General features: G+C 44.2%; 1 protein-coding gene and 1 long non-coding RNA gene across 2 annotated transcripts; both read left to right on the top strand.

Moving 5' to 3' along the window:
• Positions 1–524: 524 nt before the first annotated feature.
• Positions 525–10,793, top strand: LOC122986551. Its single transcript, XM_044357890.1, has 4 exons — positions 525–656; positions 2,283–2,690; positions 2,881–2,926; positions 10,072–10,793. Exons 2-4 carry the CDS (start codon positions 2,349–2,351, stop codon positions 10,791–10,793), a joined length of 1,110 nt encoding a protein of 369 aa, XP_044213825.1. The 5' UTR covers positions 525–656; positions 2,283–2,348.
• A 45-nt stretch (positions 10,794–10,838) lies between these two features.
• LOC122986223 lies at positions 10,839–12,206 on the top strand. Its single transcript, XR_006404267.1, has 2 exons — positions 10,839–11,191; positions 11,515–12,206. It is a non-coding gene; the product is annotated as an uncharacterized LOC122986223 (long non-coding RNA).
• Positions 12,207–24,640: the final 12,434 nt, after the last annotated feature.

Raw genomic sequence — 24,640 nt, 5'->3', positions numbered from 1 at the left:
ATCATTGGGGCATGGCCACACGACATCACATACTTCTCAGACTTCATAAACACCCTTAATAGCAACCATCCATCCCTTAAAGTCAAATATTCCATAGACCCACACCAGGTTAACTTTCTTGACACCACGGTTTTCTCACAACCTCTCAACTCCACCAAAAATAAGATGCTAACTAAAATATACTTCAAACACACATGTGTTATGGATATTCCATAACTGACCAGGACAACAGAATGTCAAGCTGTACTCTTCTGTTCTCTCAAACAGAAGATAACACATGTTGTTTAATAAACCAGGAGCCTCACAGGCGAACCAAGGCCAGAATGCAGGTCATCATCAGACGCAACAAGACAAACCAAAGATACAGATTTAGGTCATAGGTTTATGATTCGGAACTGACGAACTAGTTTCTATGATTGGCTTAAAGGCTGGTTTTGGACTGTGAGGGTCAGACGAGTTTGGGGACACCGTACGAACAGGAGGTGTCCCTTGAGTCGCTCTCCCTTGCAAGGTTCTTCATTAAAGTTTTCCCAGAATCATCATACGAAGTTTGGTTTGGTCTTCTCTTCTTCAAACTGACAACTGCCAGTGCATCAGCTCCGAAAATCCACAACAATTTGGCGTCACGAACAGGATTTCAACACAACAAAGACGTGGTAAGTGCATAATTTTATTTTATTGTTGTGCCTTACCATGTCTGCGTTTGACGAAATCACAAAGAAACTGTGCATCACTTTCACTTTAAAGGTGGTCACAAAGTGAACAAAAAAAAAAATAAAAGCAAAAAGCTGATGGTTAAAGAATCTAAACACATGAAAATGTGTTGAAACTGTGCAGTGATAAGCAGGTGCAAAGCATGTGGTTGTGAAGAGGTAAAAAAAGGCAGAGTTGAGTGAGTCTTAACTCCTGCAGTGCCACAAAAGTGGCTGGGATTTCTGGGCTAGCTTCGGGCTACGTCCGGCACAGGGGGACCCACCTGAGGTTTAAACTATAGAAAAGACGTTTTCGGGGTAGGATTTGGCCTATTTCGTTTAAGCCAAGATCGGGGATCATCCACTCTGTGTCCTGTGAGAAATGTTTTCAGACTTGGGATTCTAAGTCCTAGAGTCGGGCGCCGGTAAAAAAATTTTCAAACAATAAACAGTGTACACAAGACGAAGAGTTGCTTCGTCGGTTTGGCTTCAGATCACTGCTATTGCACCAGGAAGAGAGGTGTAAAAAAAAAAAAAGAACTTCGGTGATGCTGGGAAAGTTTTGATGTGTCTGTTTTGTGTTTGATGTGTTTGTTTGTGTGATGTTTTTAATGTAAATGTGTTAAAATGGGCAACAACACGTCTAAAGCAGTGAGTAGAACACAATCTACTACAAAATTAATTCATTCACCAAAACACAAGAGAAAGAACAAATCTGTTTCAGTAGGAAACAAACGCACCAATTCAGAAGTAAAAGGTCAATCTGCCATTGATAAGCTTCCCGAAGCAAACCCCCACACACTCACAGATGCACAATATAGAGCGATGTTTTCTCCACAATCTCCGGCGGGAGTTGTTGGTAGATTGAAAGGATGGACTTTTGTGTTTCCATTTTCTTCCCTTATGAATCAGTGGACAGATGGCGAATGGCCATACGAAGGAGCGTTTGATAGAGATAAGCTTCAGATTGCTGAGTACAATGTTAACCCAGATGAATACTGGGGATGGTTAAGATATGTATGCTCTGTGTATAACTGTCTGATACCTGATGTTGAACAATTACTTGCTGGCTCATACAGAACGGAGTGCCGCAGGGAATAGATAGCGACAGAGGTCCAGCTTTTGTGTCAAAAATCACTCAGGGACTGTCAGAAATCTTAGGATTTAAGTGGCAGTTACATGTTCCTTATCATCCACAGAGTTCAGGTCAAGTTGAGAGAATGAATGCAACTATCAAAGACAGATTGACCAAAACAGTCCTAGCCACAGGCCTGAAATGGCCTGATGCACTGCCGATTGTGCTGTACTCCATTCGGAGTGCACCAAGTGCAACTACAGTCCTCACGAGGTGCTGATGGGAAGACCAATGTCCACAGGGACAAGTCCCCCACTGACACCACACAAAGCTACTCTGCTTTGGACGGATGAGTTCATGACTGAGTATGTGAAAAGACTAACAGAGATTTTGAGAAAGTATCATTTACAGGTGGCTGACAGACTCCCCAAACCATCGGAAGAACCAATTCATTCCTTTCGAGAAGGTGACCTGGTATTAATCAAATCTCTGGAAAAAGTGTCTTTGTCTCCTAGGTGGAAAGGTCCATACCAGGTGCTGCTGACTACTAGGACGGCCCTGAAGGTCGAAGGCAGAGCAGAATGGATCCACGCCACAAGGTGCAGACTGGCCCCCCCAACCACTGGCGGAGGAGAGCAGAGCCCTGGCAGGTAACCGGATGGTTACTCCTTTTTTCTCTCCTGTTTAGTAGGTTCGGGCAGGGGACAGGTCAAGTCGGTCCAAATGAGAGAGAGACAGGAGTCTCTCTGATTCCAGGCGAAGGAGAGCGGAAAGGCTTTCCTTCTCATGACACAGTCGGTGCCATGAACCCAGTGCCCCATGGACAGGGGCGCCCTTTGCAGAATGATCCAGAAAATGCAGACCAAGAGCCAGATCTTGGACATACGGACAAATCAATGAGCCCATTGGGACTCTACAACACTGTAAGTCCTGACAAAACAGTGAGATACATTGACAATGCTGCAATGAGAGAGTCTGAAGAAAAAGAGTCAGAAAAGACTGATGGACATATTTTACCAGCTCTCTCCCGAGTTAAACGAATTGTGAATTCTATTGTTTTTAAATGTCCTATTGACAGATGTAAAATGAATGATTGTAATATTGCATATCCAGTTACTTTTTCTCGAGGTAGATGGCGGTGGTCTACATATGATAAAACACTGTTTGAGACGAAGCAGAGTTCATCCACGTTGTTGGGACTACATGTGGACCACAGTTTACCACATGTTTCAAGACTCCAAGAAACCTGAGCCCTGGGGGGTTCGCACCCAAAGTGTGAAGCTCCACCCATGGATCCAGGTTATCAAAACTAGAGATTCCCCTCTTATCACTCTCTTTTCTCCACGAGCTGCAGCAGGAGCAGCTCCTTGCTCTCTTTCACACCATCTCTGCTGTCTTGTGTGGCCTGCTCACAGCAGACACACACAGTCTTCTTTACGGCAGAAGATGCGAGAGCCTGCCTAAGACTCAGAAACTAAGTTTCCTTGTGCCAGCAGCTAACACACAAGTCTGCTGGCCAGTTTAACAAGTACAGGAGCCGCGAAATGGAGTTAGCTTGCCGCTAACTCTACACAAAGGAGTGACCTGGCCCTCTGCACGACTGGAGTGCTGTCTGCCCAGCAACGCCTGCATCTTTCAGCTTCAGAGCCAAAGCCTTCTCAGCCTGACTCACCCACGGATTCACCGGCTACAAAGCAGGACACCACAAAGCATCTCTTCCTTCATGGACTGGTAACAACTGGGCATAGACTAGCAACACAGTGGAGCATAGTACGGCTAAGCAAGAATGTTTAACTCAAACAATGTACTGTACGTGTATTGATTTGGTTAAGGTTATACATTGAACTGTTGTTGTGATGTCCTTGTTGCCTATAGTCAGGTTACTGCATAGCCACACCGCTAGGTTAATGTTAGCATGCTTAACACATGTTACATCCAGTAACTGGGCCTTGCATGCAACTAACCTCTTTTTAACCTGGCACCTTTAGCATACACCAGTTGGCCTTGAATAGAGAACCACACAGTTAAGAGGTTAAAACCTAGTTTGGCAAACTTTGGTTCAGGCAGCACATGTGGTTCAAGACACCACATGGTCTGGCCTTTTATCCCTGTAGTTCCCCTTTTCAGCCAACGTGTCGACATGCCATGTGCTCAGTCACCAGGTGACTGCAGCCATCTTGCTATTGTCTTCCCTACACACACACACACACACACACACACACACACACACACTCACACATTCACACTTGTAAATAGGTACACTTAGCTAGATTAGTATTGTGTGTTGCTTTTACCCTTTTGTTAAATAAATGCTTTTGGATATACCTGTTGTCTGTTTTAATGTTGCACAAGAATGAGTTTTGCCAACCTCTGCTCTGTAAAGAACTCCAAATCCTTCAACCTTTACTAGCTATTGATATGGTGATTTTGCTTATAGTTATTCAAGTAATTATTAATCAAAGCCCCAAATTCATAGATTAGTACCCTTTGAGACTGAATTGGCTATCTTTTTCCCTGAGTCCAGGGTGGTGCCCCGTTATTATTAATTCTTATTAATAATTTTATTGATTTTAATAATTAACAATTATCTTTGATAATCATTAATTATTGCTGATAGCCAAACTTGTAACCACGGCCCAACAAAATGATGCCCCGCGTGAGGCAGAGTATTGTTGGCAATTATTCATAATTGTGCAATATTAATTTCAGCATAATTTTGGCCAGTACCAAAATTCTGGAATCTAAAACCTTTAGACTATCCAAAAGTCTTTATATTTAACACGACCAGTCTGCCACAGGAGAAGATATCTAGCTGTACTTACAAACAAGTGAAGTGTTGGGAGAATTGATTTTTTTCAAATCAATTTTCGCTAAAGCAATTGGTAACCCAAATCTTGAGTTGTTGATAACTACCACTTTAAGCCCTCGTAGTGTTAAACTAAGAGATTGCTGTTGCTGTTAGCCACTCAGGTTGAACCCACTCTGTAGGAAGTGTAAGAATTTTGGTTCAGCATTCGAATAGTATACATTCAATGCCATCCAGTCAAGCTGTCAGAATTAGTTGTTAATTCAAGTGCTCCCCTTGTTAATTAAACCACAGTGTGCCACCGGCCCTGTGACACATAGAGAGTTTGTACCTGGCTGTTACTGCCATGCATTCCAGCCTGAGTAAGAAATAGAGCCTGTGAGATAGAGCCACAGTGTGCTACCAGCCCTGTGAAACTTAGAAGTTATTCTCTAGCTGTTACTGCCATGCATTCCAGCCTGAGTCAACTTTAAGAAACAATCCTCTAGCTGTTACTGCGCTGCATCTCAGTTAGTGCATGTTGAAATCTGTTGTGCCCACTAGAGCCACTAGACGGTGTCGTAGCCACCCCTCCTCCACAGGAAGCTACTCCCCATAGTGTAAGCCACAACATTGTTTGGTTAGGCTAGTGTACTGCCCAAACTACACTACAAAGTGTCTGTCACGCAACACCATAGCCAACCACATTGTTTTGTTGTACTAGTCAACTGTTAATCTAATCCTCTGTTCCGGATACAACAATGGAGAACCCCTGTGTAGAACAGTTTATTTCTTCCCTAGCACAGAGCCTAGAACCTGGCTACCCAGAATTCATCAGCAGGTTGAATTTCAGTGAGTGCAGGAAAGAGATAGACTCACTACTCAAGGACAGGAATGATGCACAGACCTCATCCAAAGATCCATTGTTATGCTTGCTTCTGAACTTCCACAGACAAACTAGCCTTGCCTGTCAGAGCAAAGCAGCCCTAGAAAAGGAGGTAGATCTCCTTAGAGCGCAAAATGCTTGCCTCCTCCATGAGGTTCAGACGGCCAATAAGAAAGCCATGCGCTATTTAGAAGACCTGTACTCAGCAGAGTTAAATCTCTGCTCACACAAGGAGGAATTGTTAAGGCTTAGGTCAGAATGTCCTGCCCCACTACAGTCATTCAGCCAATGTGATTCCGGTTATTCCGATTCACACTCCTCCCATAATGAAAGGTTGACTCCCTCTCCACTCAGAAGATTGGAACAATTCCCAACTGACCCTAAGTTCTTGGGAATGAAGTCAGCTTCTCAACCTCCACTGAGAGACAGAGCTAACAGCTACCTGAGTTCCCATCTCTCTGAAACAGACACTGAAGAGACATGTAGTTTATCCTCTAGAAGATATTCTGCCCAGTGTTTTTCTCAGCCACCGATACATGACACATTCATCCGTGCTCATCCTTCCGAAGGGGGGACTAGATCATCCCAGAACTGTTCAGCCCCTGCCCTTCAACGAGAGAGAATTGTAGCACGGGATGCACATGTCCATGATAGTGCTAGTTTAGTCTTGTCTTCACCAGAAATGATTTCACAGTGTCCCCGCCTTAAAGTGCTTGAGCTCATAGCTAAGGACATTGATCATTTTGACCCAGACAGCTGTAATCACCACATTGAAGATTACTTTAGAGAACTAGAATACAATCTAGTTGACCTGCCCCATGCAACCCAAAGTGAGAAAGTTAAACTTGTGTGGAAAACCAGCTCTAAAGCTGTACACAAGTTTATACAATCACAACCTTCCAGAGTCAGAAATGACTACCAAGAGCTCCGTCAAGCACTAGTAGAAGAATTCTCTTTTACTGCTGACGAGACCACATCAATGGTTGCAGCCCTCCAAGTTAAACATTCCCGTCGTGAGCATCCCAGGGATTATTACCAACGTTTGAGGCATGCGTACTTCCAGGGCAAGAATGCACCAGGCTTAGAAGAAAACCCCACCTTCAAGTCCTTATTCTTGCAGAACCTTCATCCATGCGTACGCACTCACGTTGTACTTATGACGCACCAAGGTAACCCCTCACTGCGTGAGATAAGAAAGATGACACAGGTGGCTTGGGAAACTGCTGTCACTTCCAAAGCAGGAGGGAAAACAATTGAGCCTGCCAGCTCAAACACTGAAGCGTCATACAGGTCTGCTGCCTTAAAAGATCACCCTCCGAACAGTCCAAAGGGGGGTGACAAAAGGCAGCATAGGGACACTGAGCGTAAGCGCCATGTCCACCAACTGCATCGAGATAGGCATTCACACAGTAGAAGCTTTAGAAGGCCATACGCAGAGATTCTGGCCCAGAAGTGTGACCAGACAATGGACAGATCAGATGATGACCACAGCATCTCTGACCACAGTTCAGTACATGGTCACCATCTATCAGACAGTGACAGTGCCTCTGAATGTCTCTCTCCCTCTGGCTACATGGAGCGTTACAGCCCTGAGCCACAAGTTAGAAACTCAAGGCACAAGAGCTCTAGAGCTCGCTTCTCACGATTCTAGACAGCAACACAGTCCACCCCTGTACTGACAGTAAGACAGATACCAGTGCCTTACTTTTCCTGCAGTTACACTTGGGTTCGTTAGCAACAGTAGCAACCTCAGTTATTCTAAACTCAGTAATAGCCGGACAGCCTGCTATTAGTTGAGGAAAGCCTAAATTCTGATTCAGCTCAGACACCACTGTCCTACTTTGCAAGTACAATTGGATCAACTCCTTGGTAGTATTTTGTCAATAGGATCACTTTGCAAAACACTAGCTTAGGACACTTGATTAGGTACTTTCAGAAGTAGTCATACACATGTCCTCACCCACCACAAGTTTAGGACATAGTGCCAAACAAACAATGATACAGCCATTAGGACTTTGGGATTTTTGGAAATATGATGACATCCTTCTGCAGCTACACTTGCCTGAAGGACAAAATTGTAAAGTCTGCCAAGATCAGACTGAGTACTACATTGAGTAGTCAGTATTGTCATCAGATCCAATGAGTGAAACAACAAACACTCTTGGACATTCCAGAAATGGCTTTATCATTTTAGGTGCCACTCTCTCTGCATCTCACCTTAACAAAGTTACACCACTAACATTCCTGTTCTCACTAACCCAAAGAGTAATGAGAAACCCAGGTTATGTTATTTAGGACTATGCCTTTGTTGTTGTCTATCATGCTTTTGTTTTGTAATTCTGACTGTTCTTGCTTAGCCAAGATAGATAGTGTTAACCACTGCCCAGATGTTACAAACTTGAATGAACTGACAAATGAACTCTTGAACTCAACTGTGGACCATACAGTACATGTATGTTTGTGCTCCCAGGATCACACATCAGGTGCAATCCTAGGACCAAAGGGGGGATGTTGGGACTACATGTGGACCACAGTTTACCACATGTTTCAAGACTCCAAGAAACCTGAGCCCTGGGGGGTTCGCACCCAAAGTGTGAAGCTCCACCCATGGATCCAGGTTATCAAAACTAGAGATTCCCCTCTTATCACTCTCTTTTCTCCACGAGCTGCAGCAGGAGCAGCTCCTTGCTCTCTTTCACACCATCTCTGCTGTCTTGTGTGGCCTGCTCACAGCAGACACACACAGTCTTCTTTACGGCAGAAGATGCGAGAGCCTGCCTAAGACTCAGAAACTAAGTTTCCTTGTGCCAGCAGCTAACACACAAGTCTGCTGGCCAGTTTAACAAGTACAGGAGCCGCGAAATGGAGTTAGCTTGCCGCTAACTCTACACAAAGGAGTGACCTGGCCCTCTGCACGACTGGAGTGCTGTCTGCCCAGCAACGCCTGCATCTTTCAGCTTCAGAGCCAAAGCCTTCTCAGCCTGACTCACCCACGGATTCACCGGCTACAAAGCAGGACACCACAAAGCATCTCTTCCTTCATGGACTGGTAACAACTGGGCATAGCCTAGCAACACAGTGGAGCATAGTACGGCTAAGCAAGAATGTTTAACTCAAACAATGTACTGTACGTGTATTGATTTGGTTAAGGTTATACATTGAACTGTTGTTGTGATGTCCTTGTTGCCTATAGTCAGGTTACTGCATAGCCACACCGCTAGGTTAATGTTAGCATGCTTAACACATGTTACATCCAGTAACTGGGCCTTGCATGCAACTAACCTCTTTTTAACCTGGCACCTTTAGCATACACCAGTTGGCCTTGAATAGAGAACCACACAGTTAAGAGGTTAAAACCTAGTTTGGCAAACTTTGGTTCAGGCAGCACATGTGGTTCAAGACACCACATGGTCTGGCCTTTTATCCCTGTAGTTCCCCTTTTCAGCCAACGTGTCGACATGCCATGTGCTCAGTCACCAGGTGACTGCAGCCATCTTGCTATTGTCTTCCCTACACACACACACACACACACACACACACACACACACACTCACACATTCACACTTGTAAATAGGTACACTTAGCTAGATTAGTATTGTGTGTTGCTTTTACCCTTTTGTTAAATAAATGCTTTTGGATATACCTGTTGTCTGTTTTAATGTTGCACAAGAATGAGTTTTGCCAACCTCTGCTCTGTAAAGAACTCCAAATCCTTCAACCTTTACTAGCTATTGATATGGTGATTTTGCTTATAGTTATTCAAGTAATTATTAATCAAAGCCCCAAATTCATAGATTAGTACCCTTTGAGACTGAATTGGCTATCTTTTTCCCTGAGTCCAGGGTGGTGCCCCGTTATTATTAATTCTTATTAATAATTTTATTGATTTTAATAATTAACAATTATCTTTGATAATCATTAATTATTGCTGATAGCCAAACTTGTAACCACGGCCCAACAACGTCGACGAAGGTAACGTTTTCACTTGTTAGACCACTAAGCAGACCTCTGGAATTGTGGTGTTTCACCAGACAGCAACTGAGAGGTTCTCCTGATTGTAGATCTTGGAGTGCAAATTTCCAGGAGAAGGGGGGAGAACTGGTAAGCTGTAAGTTCATGGAGAATGATGATTACCCCTGGAGTGGTTACTTTGCATCCACTAACACAATTGCTCCAACTAAATCTGAACCAAGGGTGCAAAACAAATTACTGCGTAGCGCTCAGCAACCAGTAGTGCGAAAAGAAAATTCAGCCCTTAGTCTTATGCTTGATTATGCGCGTGATCGTAATCTCAGTAAGTGTTGGCTATGTCAAAATATGCCAGCTTCAATACATTCTCCAATGTCTAATCCAATTCCATTCACCAAAGCTGATTATGACACGTTCAATTGGAATGATCTTGCTTCAAGATTTAGAGAAGAAGCAGACGATTGCTATACTCCAACATATCCTGTGGATGTTAAGTCATCACAAAATACAGATATTGCTCTATACGTTGCAAGAACGGTAAATGACAAATATCTGCCAAGCGGATTTAATTTCACCACTCTTCTCCGCATCATTCACATACAAAGATATGTGAAACTAGGCTTTGAGTACAGAGTTCAGGTTGCTCTAGCTCAAACTAACTGTTCAAAACCTTCTGAAAATCAAGTGTGTGTTCCCCAACCATATACAACCACTGCTATGGCTGAAGCTCTAGTTTATGTGCAACCATGGGCTGGCACCTTATCCATAGGGCCAGTCAAGATTCAGTTACGCAACTGTTCGGCGCCACAACAAAACGAGCAAAGACCTCAGCGTGACTGCTCAACTTATCTTCCCCCTGTCTTCACTCATGAGCTACAAAATGTTTCTTTATGTTTCAGAGGGATAGGGAAGGGACATGAAGACTTAGGACAAAGTAGCTGTAACACTGTGGTAGATGTCACTCTTAAACAGTCCCCACTGCCTGAGAGAGTGTATCTAGTTTGTGGTGACAGGGCCTATCGGTGCGTGCCGTATGAAGACTCACGCGGTGTCTGTTATTTGGCGTACTTAATTCCCCTAATCAGAGAAGTAGAATCTACTGAGATAGCTTCACTGTATCCACCGTTACACATATACAAGAGAGAAATCTCATCAACTCAGAAAGTAGCCAGCTTCCTTCTCCCTTGGTATGGTGTGTATGTGTCCCAGCAAGAGCTCTCATCTCTCTCCAAAGTCCTAGAAAATCATCTTAATGCCTCAAGCAGAGCTATGTTAGCCGAACACAAAGAGTTGCAGGAAGTCAAAACAGTAGCTCTACAGAATCGCATGGCTCTTGATCTCCTGTTAGCGGCTCAAGGAGGAACTTGTAAGCTCATAGACTTGTAAGCTCATAGGCTCTGAATGTTGTTCCTACATCTCTGATGCATGGCACATGACACAGCACTGGGTATCAAAGAATTGCATGATAGTCATGGTTTTAACCTTGGTGATTTTTCAGGTGTCTTTGGGTCATGGGGGTCCGGATTGGTCAGGTTCCTGACCACTCTTGCTGTTGCTGTCTTCCTTTTCATCCTCCTCTGCTCATGTGTAGGTTTGATAATCAAGCTGGTAGTGAAAAAGACCACAGGGTCTGTACTCCAAGCAGCCCAGGTGCATGTCACTGGAAACACTGCAGATCATAATCACACAGGTTTGAGGTATTATGATTTTGAAACTTTCCAGGACTGGATGAGGCGTTTTCACCCAGGTATCATTTCAGATGAGGAGGAGGAAACTCAAAATCTGTAGGTTTAATGTTTCTAAAAGCTTTCTTGGTATAAATCACTCACACCGTGCTAAATTGAATAGAGTTATGTTTGTTTGTACTTCATAAAGTTGAAGAAACATATCATTTTCTATTTACAGGTGACATCTTAGAATAATTTTTTGATTCTTTAATGATGTGATTATTAATCTTATGCATTTTTAGTTTGAGAAAAGTTGTAGAAATAGAGTAGTGTTAATGATTAATCTCTTAAATATCTAGTCATCTTATATGTTTTTCATTAATGTGATTGAATGTTTAATTATTTTTGAAATGTGTGTTTGAAAATTGATGAAAATGAAGAGGATCACTCCAGGAGGATGGATTCCACATCACCATGCATCGTATGTGCTAGTAACCTCTCCATGGTGATGGCCCTCTACTGTACGCAAAGTGCATGGGTTGAAGACTTCACTTTGTGATTGATTTGTTTTATTGTTATGATGTAATCAAATGTTTGTATGACTCCCCTTTAAGTTGCTAGGATTTCATCTAGTAAGAGGCAGGAAGTGTCTTGTCTTAGGTTGTTTGCGCATGTGACTGGTGACCTCTGTCAATGACCTCCTTTAACGCTTTGGTGTTCTAGGAGATCTTCTTTGAGGATTTGCCTCACTACTGCCCCTGGTGGTTGGACGACAGAACTCATGGGTCACATGACAGTTGTTTTAAAGGGGTACATAAGAGGGGTTTTTTATCTAATTTACTGATTGTTTGCTTTTATTGTTATTGCATTATGTGTTTAAATGATTATGTGTTTTGATGATTTTACTTTTGATTTTGGTTAATGCAATTGTTGATTCTTGTATTACTTTTGTGTGAGAATTGTTATCTGTTGTGCGGATGTTGTTTCTACTCTGTTTGTGCCCTTACAGTCCACCAGTCCAGTCATAAATTGGTAATTTGTATTGATCTTTTGATCAATAAGAGGGGATTGTTATGGATATTCCATAACTGACCAGGACAACAGAATGTCAAGCTGTACTCTTCTGTTCTCTCAAACAGAAGATAACACATGTTGTTTAATAAACCAGGAGCCTCACAGGCGAACCAAGGCCAGAATGCAGGTCATCATCAGACGCAACAAGACAAACCAAAGATACAGATTTAGGTCATAGGTTTATGATTCGGAACTGACGAACTAGTTTCTATGATTGGCTTAAAGGCTGGTTTTGGACTGTGAGGGTCAGACGAGTTTGGGGACACCGTACGAACAGGAGGTGTCCCTTGAGTCGCTCTCCCTTGCAAGGTTCTTCATTAAAGTTTTCCCAGAATCATCATACGAAGTTTGGTTTGGTCTTCTCTTCTTCAAACTGACAACTGCCAGTGCATCAGCTCCGAAAATCCACAACAACATGCACTGTTACACAAGGCCAGTTATCACCCCAAACACACATTCAAAGGTATAGTAAAATCACAAATCATCAGGTTCCACCGCATCTCCTCCAAATTATTGGATTTTCATGAATCATGTCATATACTCTTCAATAGCCTCAGAAGGAGAGGATACTCAAAACGCTTCCTCAGAACAATAAAAAACAATACCTTGGCCACCCTCGCTCCTGCTCGCTCTCTGACTGGTTGGACTCCACCTCAGGTCCACAACGATGAGCAACCTCCACCTCCAGGGCCCCAAGCATCCTCAGACCACCCTTTCCCCTACCCGAAAAAGTGTTTGTCTCCCTACCCGACCTTCAATCCTGCTGAGGAGGAGGATCACTCATCCCCCTCAAATAACTATCCATCCGCCTAAAAACAACTAATACCATTTGTCTCAACCTTTTCACACAGGACAACAGGACTCCAATGAACAATAAAAGCAATTCTTCTTTCATACAGGCACAGCATCCAACCATTCAAAACCATAAAGTCATATCAGCTTATAGGAAGAACAGGAATTTACAGAATCTTCTTGCACAATCTAAATTCACTGACAATAGTCATCCACCACACACAGAACACAGCAAGTATTACAAGAATAGGAAATTCATCCACAACCCACACAGCAAAACCGCCTTTCCATCACTAGGCTCCTTTTTACTCACTTCAAGCAATATAGTTTACATAATTGCATGCGCTCTCTGCCAAAAACACTACATCGGTGAAACCAAACATACAATACTCATCAGACTAAAACAACATCTGTATAACATTGAGGAAGGTAGACTCACAACCCCGTTGGTCACTCACTTTTTGCACCACTCTGCTAGTAGCCTGATCATCTCCAGCCCGGAGGCCAACGATCACTGGACCAAGGGGCAGAAGAAGAGAGCAGAGAAGATATGGATTAACAAACTTGGCACAACAATACCCAAAGGTCTCAATGATGCGCCCTGAACTCCATGTCTTCTGTTCCCTACCTTTCCCCTTTCTCACAGTACACAACAGACTAACCCCCAGATTGTCAAAAGAATGGTCCACCCCAACTTCATAATTCATTGCTTTATTTCATTGTCCTATATTTCTATTAACCTTCTCCTCCCCCTCATCATACAGCTGTCTGGATCCCCCCCACCTCAGCCCGCACCCAAGCAGGGGTTTAATTTAATTCAAATTTTTAACTTGTGATTTGCATGTTTTAATAAACACTAAAAACAGACCCAGCCTACTTGCTTTCTCTTATCATTTATTATGTATCAATTTTATTAATATTAGTATATAATTTTACCACACTGGTCAAATTTGGGATAGAGTTGGGTCACTGGTAGCAAAATATTTTTACCTTTGTAACTTCTAATACCATGTTTTGATACACCATTGTATCACTGTCCTTCAACATCTCCATTTTACTACATTAAAAAACAAACAAGGGGCCTTACAATAAAGTATTTCTAGCTGGACACAGACACACCACGTTTGATTCCCCATTTTTTAATATCCACCTATAATTGTTAGCTATAGATTATAAAACTAACGTGTGTATATATATACACACACACACATATTTACTTATTTATTTTATTTTTTATTCTTCTTTCAATATTGCATGTAGTGGTCTTTGACATTGAGCACTTTTATCTAGCACTTATTTTATTATATTTATATTATGGAATGGCTTTATTGCATGTTTTTTATGATCCCCCCCCCCCCCCCCAAAGTTCCGGATGTCTGTGCCGCCCATGCACTGTGGAATTGAACCTGATGCCCAGGAATCAGAGAGCTTTGCCCTGCCTGCTGCGCCACCGGCTGACTAGGGGGTTCAGGGCATCCCCTCACCTATGAAATATTTAACTAACACTAGCATGATGCTCAAATACAACAGTTTTGGACTCCAGGCCAAGCAGACCATCAAACGTATCCATAGACCAGTGCCACTGAACCCAATCCAACCCCCCAAAAGGTGACAGAGAGGAATTCGAACGCAGGTTTCCTGCAGGGGGGAGCTGAGCTCATCCCTACGAGCTACCCTTCCACACAATCACCTCAGAACACTTATCCAAATCACTTATCATAAGATCAAATAGACCAACACACTGGAACATAACAGCAACATTAGGATTCCAACCTCCAACCTCACCTAACCCCAGCCTCCCAGGGGGCACCCAGAGTCCAATCTGTAGGCCAGTGCAACAGAACCTCGAGTGGGACATTGAACCCTAACTCAATTTTGACCTTGTTTTATTGGCTTTTTTTCCACAAGCCCTTTGCTAGTTTTATAATTTTAAAATTATATGCCAGCACTTGGTGGGGGGCTCCACCTCCTCTTAACAAGAATAGCATTTTTCCCACTCTAAGGGCATTCTTAAAGACAATCCACAAGATCCAGGACCTCCAAAGACAATTAGCTTAGGACGTTAAGTCCTGGGCTGCCACCGCTCAAGCCCGGGTTCAAATCCAGCCAGGAACATCAAAGGACAACACCCTCTTGACTGAGACCGACTCCAGCCCTCCTCCAGGTAAAAGCCCCCCACACAATGTGCCCCATTTTTAGAGCTGATTCTACTTATAGAAGTGGAGCTCGAAATGGCTCTACACCTATGCCCATACATACAGATACACTCATACCCAACAGTGCACCACAACCCTTAATGTCACTCACCATACACCTCTGGAACAAACTATCTAACCAAATACACACCCAACAACCCACCACCCATGCTAACACACTTAGCCACCCTCCAGACCCAGCCACTTGACACACCAGCAAACAATACCTTAAACTCATCAAATCCCTCCAACCAGCCACCTCTACCCCACAACCCCCTAAAAACAGGAAGGTTACCTGGGGACCCCTATCCACCAAACAAAGCACTTATCCCCCTATTTCCCCCATTCTGGTCACCACCCAGGTCTACTTCTCCAACCCCCCAACTCAAGAACCCCAAGATTTCCAAGACATAACCCTCAGCAGCAATTCAATAATATCAGATAACCACTTCTCCCTTTCCCCACAGGCAGTTGCTGCTGGTGGCGAGGGCAGCCGGGCTGGGCAGCCGGTCCCTCCAAACAACCAAAAGACACAATTACAACAACATACAGTTGGACAGCTACCCTGGAGCCAACACCTACCACTTTCTAAAAGTCTGTGAAAAGTCCCTCCCCCAGCCCATCGCAAAGATAGTCATCTTTGCGATAGGCATCAACAACAGGGACCAGGATCCCAAAATGACCACCATCAAGTGACTAAAATCCCTTTTCCGTATGGCCAGGATGACCTTCCCCAATGCAGACATTTATTTCCCCATTCTCAACTACTCCTCCCATCTCACCACCACACAAAAAAACAATCTCAAGATGATCAATATCACCATGGCCACTCACTTCCCCTTCCTCACAGAGATCCCCCACAACACTTTTAGGACAGAAAAAGACAATATCCATGGGACCCCCTGCCACTGCCAAAGCCATTTTCGCCAACTGGTGCAAACTGCTAAATTTACAATAAATTACAAACCCAATCCGGCCAATCACCATACCCCCCAACACATCCAAGACCTGGGGTGGGATTCCCCATCAAATATGCTCAATCTGGCCACCCTCTTCACCCCTTCCATAGCTAAAATATCACTTCTGGAGAGGGGCCTCTCCTTCATTCCATGCCCCACCAAATTTGATCGGGAGGAACTTCAAAAGGGACCACCACAACTTTCACAGACGCTGCAAACTCATAGATTATTTTCAACTTCACCCAGACCACCATCACACACCCTTCATTCACCCTTCCCATTGGGAACCACAATCAAATAAACTCCACCCTCTCACCCACCAACTCATTAATTCAACCAGACGGGCCCTACAATGGTTCCGGCCCCATTCAGATAGGCCTGACAGCCTAACGGGGCTGGAACGCAGGGCCCTCACACAACTACACCATAATCCCAATATCATTATAAAACCGGCAGATAAAGGATCCAAAATCATCATCATGGACAGACACCATTATCTTTAAGAAGCTAACCGTCAACTAAAAAACAACACCTACTATAAACCTTTGGACAACAGCATTCAAACAGACACAACACACACTCTGGACCATTGTTCAAACCCTCTACAATAAAAAATGCATCAATAACAAACTAAAAGAATACCTTTTTGGATCAGACCACCCCCGTCCCCATTACTTTTATTTACTCCCCAAGATTCAAAGACCCCACAACCTGGACCATTCCCTTTGAAGTTCCCCCCGACAGACCCATAGTTCCTGATTGCAATAGCCCTAGATACCACATAGCACAATATATTGATTCATTCTGAGGTCCCCTCTCCACCAAACACCCCAGCTACATTAAAGACACCTACCATTTCATCCATGTCATCCAATCCATGGCTGTCACCCCATCATCCTTCTTGTTCACAATTGACATCAATAACCTTTACACCAACATAGATGCCCAACTAGGCTTACAAACCATTCATAACGTTTTCAATAAAAACCCGTATCAGACTTGTCCAGACAACGAACTCTAACAATTAATAGAACTCTGTCCAACTCATAATAATTTTCTTTTCAATAACCAATTTTACCTCCAAATCCACAGGACAGCCATGGGTCAAAGATTCACACCCTCCTATACCAATCTCTACTTGAGTGAGTGGGAGCATGAAGCCCTCATAAATTGCCCACTACAACCCCTCCTTTACCTCCGCTACCTTGATGACATCTTCGGAATCTGGCCACACACACTCCCCCAGTTCTCAGACTTTTGCGACACTCTCAACAATCACCACCCTTTCATGAAAATCACACACACCATAGACCCCGATTCCATAAATTTCCTGAACACAACCATTTTCTCACCCCCAGTACACAACACAAAATCCTACAGACCAAAGTTTATTTTAAACCCACAGACACACACACTCTACCACCCCAAACACACATTCACTGCAATAATTAAATCCCAAATCATCCGCTTCCATTGCATCTGCTCAAACATCACAGACTTCAACACCGCCACCACCACCCTCTTAAATAGCCTCCGCCAATGAGGATACTCCAGACGGCTCCTGCACACTATCAAAAACTCCACCCTGGCCTCTCTCACTCCCACTCCCACTCCCCCCCCCCCCCCCCCCCCCCCCCCCAATTACAACCCCACCTCAGGTCTCCAACATTGAGCCATCTTGCCCCCCACTCCCCTACCCTATGTATCCTCACCCCCCACCCACCCTCATCCCTAACCCCTACCCAAACCAGGGTCTGCACCCCCATTCCTCCCCCTCCCTTCCTGGGGGAAGAGATGGCTCGATCATCCACCTGCACACCACACAACATCCCCCCCCCAATCCATCATCCTCTTTGTATCCACCTTTTCTCACAGAACTACAGCTTTCCACCACATTCTCAAAGGTAACTTCAGTACAAAACAGACAAGACACCCAGCACTTCACAACCACAATCATTTCAGCCCACAGAAAAAACCAGAGCCTTCAATCCATACTCACCAGATCATTGTATTCAGACCATAAACCTCACATCCCCGTCATGCATCAAAAACATTATAAACATAGAAAATTCATTCACAATCCATACACCAAATCAGAATCTCCCATATTAGGCTCCTTCTCTCTCCTCACATCCAACGTGATTTACATAATCACCTGCACCCTCTGCAACAAACACTATATCGGCGAAACCAAACACTCCATTCACACCCGGTTATCTCAGCATCTGTACAACATTGGGGCAGGTCGTCTTGGCACCCCGTTGGTCCAACATTTTCAAACCCACCCTCCCAACAACCTCATACTAACTGGTCTTCAAAATAATGATGTCATGCGGGCAGAGAAAGAGGGCCGAGAAAACTTGGATCCTGAGGCTTAGTACAACCATTCCCTAACCCTAACCCGGATTCTTACCCTAACCCTAACCACACCCATCCCCTCACCTAACCCTAACCACAAACATCCCCTTCCCTAACCCTAACCTACCCCTCCCTTAGCCCCCTCACCCCAATAGACCAACCATTCCATCCCCCTACCCATCCCCCTACCTAATCCTAACTGCTTCACAACATCCCTTTTTTTTTTTTTTTTTAAATTATTTGCTGTTTTCTCTTCCCCTCCCCCTCAGCCCTCCCACCTCTGCCCTGCCTGGATGCCTGGTCCCATGGGGAGGGAACTCGCAACAGTTCCCTCCACCTGAGTCTTCATTTCTCTTCCTGTCAGTAGGCCAGTGCTAAACAGTCTACCAAGAACCCTGAACCCCAACCCCAACCTTAACCCTTAACCCTACCCAGATCCACACGTAAACAGGGACACAACAGCATGACACGGGGGACAGGGGCCCCCTCACAGCCCCCAGACTCCCACACATATAAAACAACCACAGTGACCACCACAGGAATACTGGAGGGAGAGGGCTCTGAAGCTGAGGAGGAGGAAGATTATGTCTCTCCCACCCCCATACAACCTCATCAGACCCCTCCCAAGCCACAGAGGGCCAGAAGAGCCCCTTGGGGGAAATTGGAGCATCACACTACCGCCACTGGAAACCCATGTGTGGCACAGGGGGATGATATCTTGCTGGATCTGTCATTGGATGAGCTGGAAACTTTATTGGAGGAAGACCAGCTTGGAACTCCACACACAGGCCGGCACCTGCCGATGGACACTCCCCTGGCTCCTCACACCGTCAGGAGGATGGAAACGGCAGTCCAGAGTCAAATTAACCTGGGACCCAGAAGACAAGACCACACGCCTCCCACACCAGAGACTCCCACACGCAAACCTACCAGACATCTCAACACATACAACAAAATGCAGGACTGGGGTCTTAGTGTTGGTAAAAAATGGCTCATCATGGGAGACTCCAACGTCGCCAGAGTGCCACCGTTTACAGCCTCAGACTTACAGATAGATAGTTATCCAGGGGCCACCTTCAGACACGCTGAAGCCATCCTCACCAGAGCAACTTCATCGGTCACGGTGGAAACAGTGATCGTGTCCTTTGGATTAAACAACAGGTCACAAAATGTCAAACAGATCAGATCAAACAACTACAAGCAGCTGTCAAAACAGCAAAACTCAGATTTCCACAAGCAGAGATCTGGGTGCCACAAATCAACTACTCCAGGGCTTTGCCACTTAAAGACCAAAATAATTTACTACATCTCAATGCTTACATCACCAAAAACTGCAGATACATACCTGAACTGCCCATGAGAATCTTCAAAACGGAGACAGACAAAATACACTGGACCAAACCCACAGCCAGACGCATGCTTCAACACTGGTTCGATTATGTAAAATAATTATCCCCATAAGACTGCCTATACAGGAGGGGAGCAAAAATGTGATAAATTTGGCAAAAAACTTTAATTTGACACCCCCACAACTCACCCTGTTGAATAGGGGACTAACTTTTATTCCCACTAAAGGCAGTAATAAAAACATAATAATTGAACAGACCAGATGGGACCTACAATTATATCACAGAAAAATTAAATTGGCGGCATATTTCCAAAACACAAAAGATACAATACCTCCTCCATTCACCCCCAAATCAGATTGGACTCCTCCTGATGGCAAACTGCCACCTGAAATCACTGCTCTGATCAGAACTGATATCCAACATGTTGATACAAAATTCCAGGTCTCTTATACACGGCCAAACCTGAGCAGGGAGGAGACTGAGGCCTTAAAAGAACTCAAAAATAACAGAAAAATAATCATTAAACCAGCTGATAAGGTCAGTGCAGTTGTCATATTGGATAGAGAATATCTATGGGAGGGATACAGACAATTGAATGATAAACATTATTATTTAAAATTGATAAAACCGATATATACAGATAAAAAGCCCATGATTGAGAAAATTGTACAAACATTACAGGATAAAAAATTCATAAATGCTGAACAAAAGCAATATTTACTGGGCGACCCGGAACCCAGGGCCCGTTTGTTTTACATGTTGCCAAAAATACATAAAGACCCGTCTAAATGGAGCAAACCACATGAAATTCCCCCGGGAAGACCAATCGTCTCAGACTGCAGCAGTGAGACCTACCATACGGCCGAGTTCCTAGACTTTTATTTAAATCCTCTCTCTACCTTACACCCCAGCTACATCAAAGACACATATGATTTTGTGGAAAAAATTAAAAAACTCCACATCCCAAAAAATGCCACCTTATTCACAATGGATATTGATAGTTTATACATAAATATTGACATTCCACAAGGCATACAAGCCATAAGAAACATATTTCATAAATATCCTAATAAAAACAGACCAGACAAGGAATTGATACAACTATTGGAAATTAATTTGACCAGAAATGACTTTGAATTTAATGGAGAATTTTTTCTACAAATCAAAGGTACAGCTATGAGCAAGAAATTTGCATCAGCATATGCTAATATTTTTATGGCAGAGTGGGAAACATCAGCCTTAGCCTCTTGTATTAAAAAACCTTTATATTATTATAGATACCTGGATGACATCTGGGGTGTATGGCAACACTCAGAAGAGGATTTTGATCACTTCTTAATCACTCTAAACAATCACAATGAATCTATAAAATTGAAATCTACTACCAGCAGGACCTCAGTGGACTTTCTGGACACCACCACATACAAGGGCCAGAACTTCCAAAGCACCAATAACCTGGATGTTAAAGTGTTTTTTAAAGAGACAGACACTCACGCTCTGCTCCATAAATCCAGTCACCATCCCAAACACACATATGCAGGCCTGGTAAAGTCACAACTGCTGAGGTTTCACAGAATATGCACTCAAAAGGAAGATTTTAGAGAAGCCACGACAACGTTGTTTTCAGCGCTTCGCACTAGAGGGTATTCTAGATCTTTCCTCAGGAAATCCTTAAAAACATTCCTGGAAACTAAACCTCAGGTGGTGTCTACAATACTTCCTTTTATCATAACATATTCTGCATCTGCAGTGAGATTGGTTAGAGTGATTAAAACAAACTTTCAAAAAGCCCTGAGTGGAATTCAAATTTTACAGGAACACAGAATCATTGCAGCTCTCAAAAAAACAGAAACCTGCAAGATTACCTGGTCAAGGCCAAGGTCTCACCACTTCTCACCCTAAAACCGAGAGGTCAGGGGGAATTTTTTAAGCATCAAACTTGGCTGCGCAGCAAATACAATAAAAATGTGTTCAAAACACAGACATGGGGAGTGTACACTCTAAAAATCGTGTATACTTGATAATACGTGCACAGTGTGGACTACAATATGTTGGTGAAACCAAAAACTCCATAGCTATGAGGTTCACTCAACACAAATATAATATTGTAAGACAAAAAGAGACACACACTCCTCTAGTGAATCATTTTTTACAACATGGATGGCACTCAGTCCAAGCCACGGTCTTACAGACTAATCCAAAGTGGACCGGAGGTCAGAGAAGAAGGGCAGGAAGAATCTGGATCTCTAAAATGGACACCTTATATCCTAGGGGCCTGAATGAGAAATAAAACTGGACTCGGCAGGGTGCAGTGATGGACTGGGCATCAGATCCTGTTGCCGGTTCCCGGCAACGTGATCCAATTTTTGAATTTCCTAACCCTAACCTAAGCCTTAAGTCTAAGTCAACTGTAACCCTGACCCTAACAACATGGCCTATTGGAGTGATTGGTTGGCACCAACCTCATCAAAATTGACAATACAACAACCTTTTTCAGACGTAATTGGAGAAGACTCAATCACAACCCGATTAACTATCCCCCCACACCTTCTTTTAACCTATTTATTAAAACAATGTAATTTTACTTGGCTTACTGCTTGAGGTTTCTACCCGTTAAAGGGGAGTTTTTCCTTACCACTGTCGCCAAGTGCTGCTCATGGGGGAATTGTTGGGTCTCTGTAAATTAAAGAGTACGGTCTTGACCTGCTCTATGTGAAAAGTGCCTTGAGATGACTTCTGTTGTGATATGGCACTATATAGATAAAAATTGATTGATTGATTGATTGATTGATTTTTAACGGTGGTGTGGCGACCCAACACCATCTACTGATTCCTCCATTTTATCCAGACAGCGTCCAGACCCGGGTGGAACTGCCAACTCCTCTGCCCTCTGGTCCACGTATCTTGCTCCCCCATGCACTGTGAATTTGAACCAGGTACCAGGGAATGGGGGAGCCAACTGACTGGGGGAGTCGGGGCATCCCCTTACTTATGAAGTTTCACCAACACTAATATGGCTTAAAAGCTGTTGGGTCTCTGTAAGTTAAAGAGTACGGTCTAGACCTGCTCTATGTGAAAAGTGCCCTGAGATGACTTTTTGTTGTGATTTGGTGTTATATTAATAAAACTGAATTGAATTGAATTAAAATGGCTTCTTTTCTAGAGGTGGCGGCCAATAACACTGAAGTCCTCATAGGTCCCTATGAGTCCAACAGGGAATTTGAGGACTTCTTAAATGATGAGGAATTGAGGATGCATCTGTTCCCCACTGAGTATGAGTGGGAGGACAAAATGTTGGACAGTAAATATGAAATTGATGGGCTCTTTATTGAACTTCATGCGTTGAAGGGAATACAGTTACACATTGCATATATCACCCTACCTCCTGCCCATGCCAACAATGTAAAAAACCACCTCCACATGCTGAAGAAGCATGTGGACCTGTGGCAGCACAGCTCAGCCACACAGAATGCACTCAAAAATGTTCACGGTAGCTGCATTGCATAAACCACTGAAGGCTACTTTGTGAACTTGAGTGTGGTTCCAAAGCGCAATGACGGCACATCCCACCCCTGTTTCAAAGCTGCTAGCACTGCCCACCAACTGACAGCTTCTCTGATGAATCAGGTCAGAGCTGCATTCACCAAGGAGCTGAGGGCTCTGGACATGAAGGACATGTCAAGGGACTCAGTCCAGAAGAACAGCCTGGCCAACCCATCCAAGTTCAGTGTGTTGGCTCAGGACCAGCAGTTTCTGCTGGGAGTCTTGGACAGGGCAGTCCAGGCTGTGGACACCCACGAAGACTCCTCGGTCCATGTCCATGTTTGGACAAAAGAGCCCTTGTGTTGTTTTTTTTGAAGGCCTTGGTTGATCACACATCAATCAAAAGTGTGTCAGTCCACGCCGCCTGTACCTTGGTGCCTGCAGGCACCAGTGGAGAAAGCCGCTTGCACCTCCTTTGGTTGAGGACAGGGATGGAGGAGGTGGTAGGGGATAGGGGCACTCTTTTCCCTACTCTCAGCTTTGGAGAGTGCGCCCATTTCCAAAGTAACCTGGATGGAAGGCCACTGGATGTTGCTATGCCACTGATCAATGTGGTGTCTTGTGGGGAAGAAAGCCGGGGGACCCTGAACTTTCTTCAGGTCTATACTGACTCCCCGCACACCCACATGACTGTACCATATAAACACCCGGTCAGTGGTGTTATCACCACCTGTGGCCTAATGCACCACAAGATCACAAGGGCCATGTACTCTAGGGCCAAAGAGTATATGGACCACATGGAGCACCTCCAAGCTAAGATGGTCAAACCCCTCTCCTGCCGCCTGGAGCAGGTAAAGCTGTTCCAGGGTGCGGACTGTCCAGTGTATGTTAAACCTGACACACTATTGAGCAGTGCCTTGCAAGGCTGTTGCGTGAACATGCCATGATCATTCTCTTCAACACAGAAGAGGGCATAACTGTTTTGACTGTGGTCCTAAAGACACTGCACCACCTGATTGGTGTGCTCAGATCTTCGTTCGAAAATGGCCATGGCCAAGGCAATTATGATGATGCCTGGAGAGTCTACCAGGCAGAGTTTGCTCTCAAGGAACTCATTTATAGTCAGCCAGAGGACAATAAACTAACCATGAGCCTGGGAACCTCTGCATCGCATGCCAAGAGCCTCACAAAGATGCGGGGTTTCCTTGGGTTGGCCCCTCACAGTGCAGCTACATCTGATGTGTGCTGCCCACCACTGGGAAATTGGACAGAGGATGTCAGGCAGAGATTACGCATCCTGCGAGTCTTCTTTTTGTGTGACTCCTTCAGGAGGTGCAATTATGGATGGTCCTTCTG

The sequence above is a fragment of the Thunnus albacares genome, chromosome 1 (assembly GCF_914725855.1).
Source record: "Thunnus albacares chromosome 1, fThuAlb1.1, whole genome shotgun sequence".
NCBI classification, from domain to species: domain Eukaryota; kingdom Metazoa; phylum Chordata; class Actinopteri; order Scombriformes; family Scombridae; genus Thunnus; species Thunnus albacares.
Note: the sequence above shows the minus strand (reverse complement) of the source record. Positions and strands in the feature narration are given on the sequence as shown.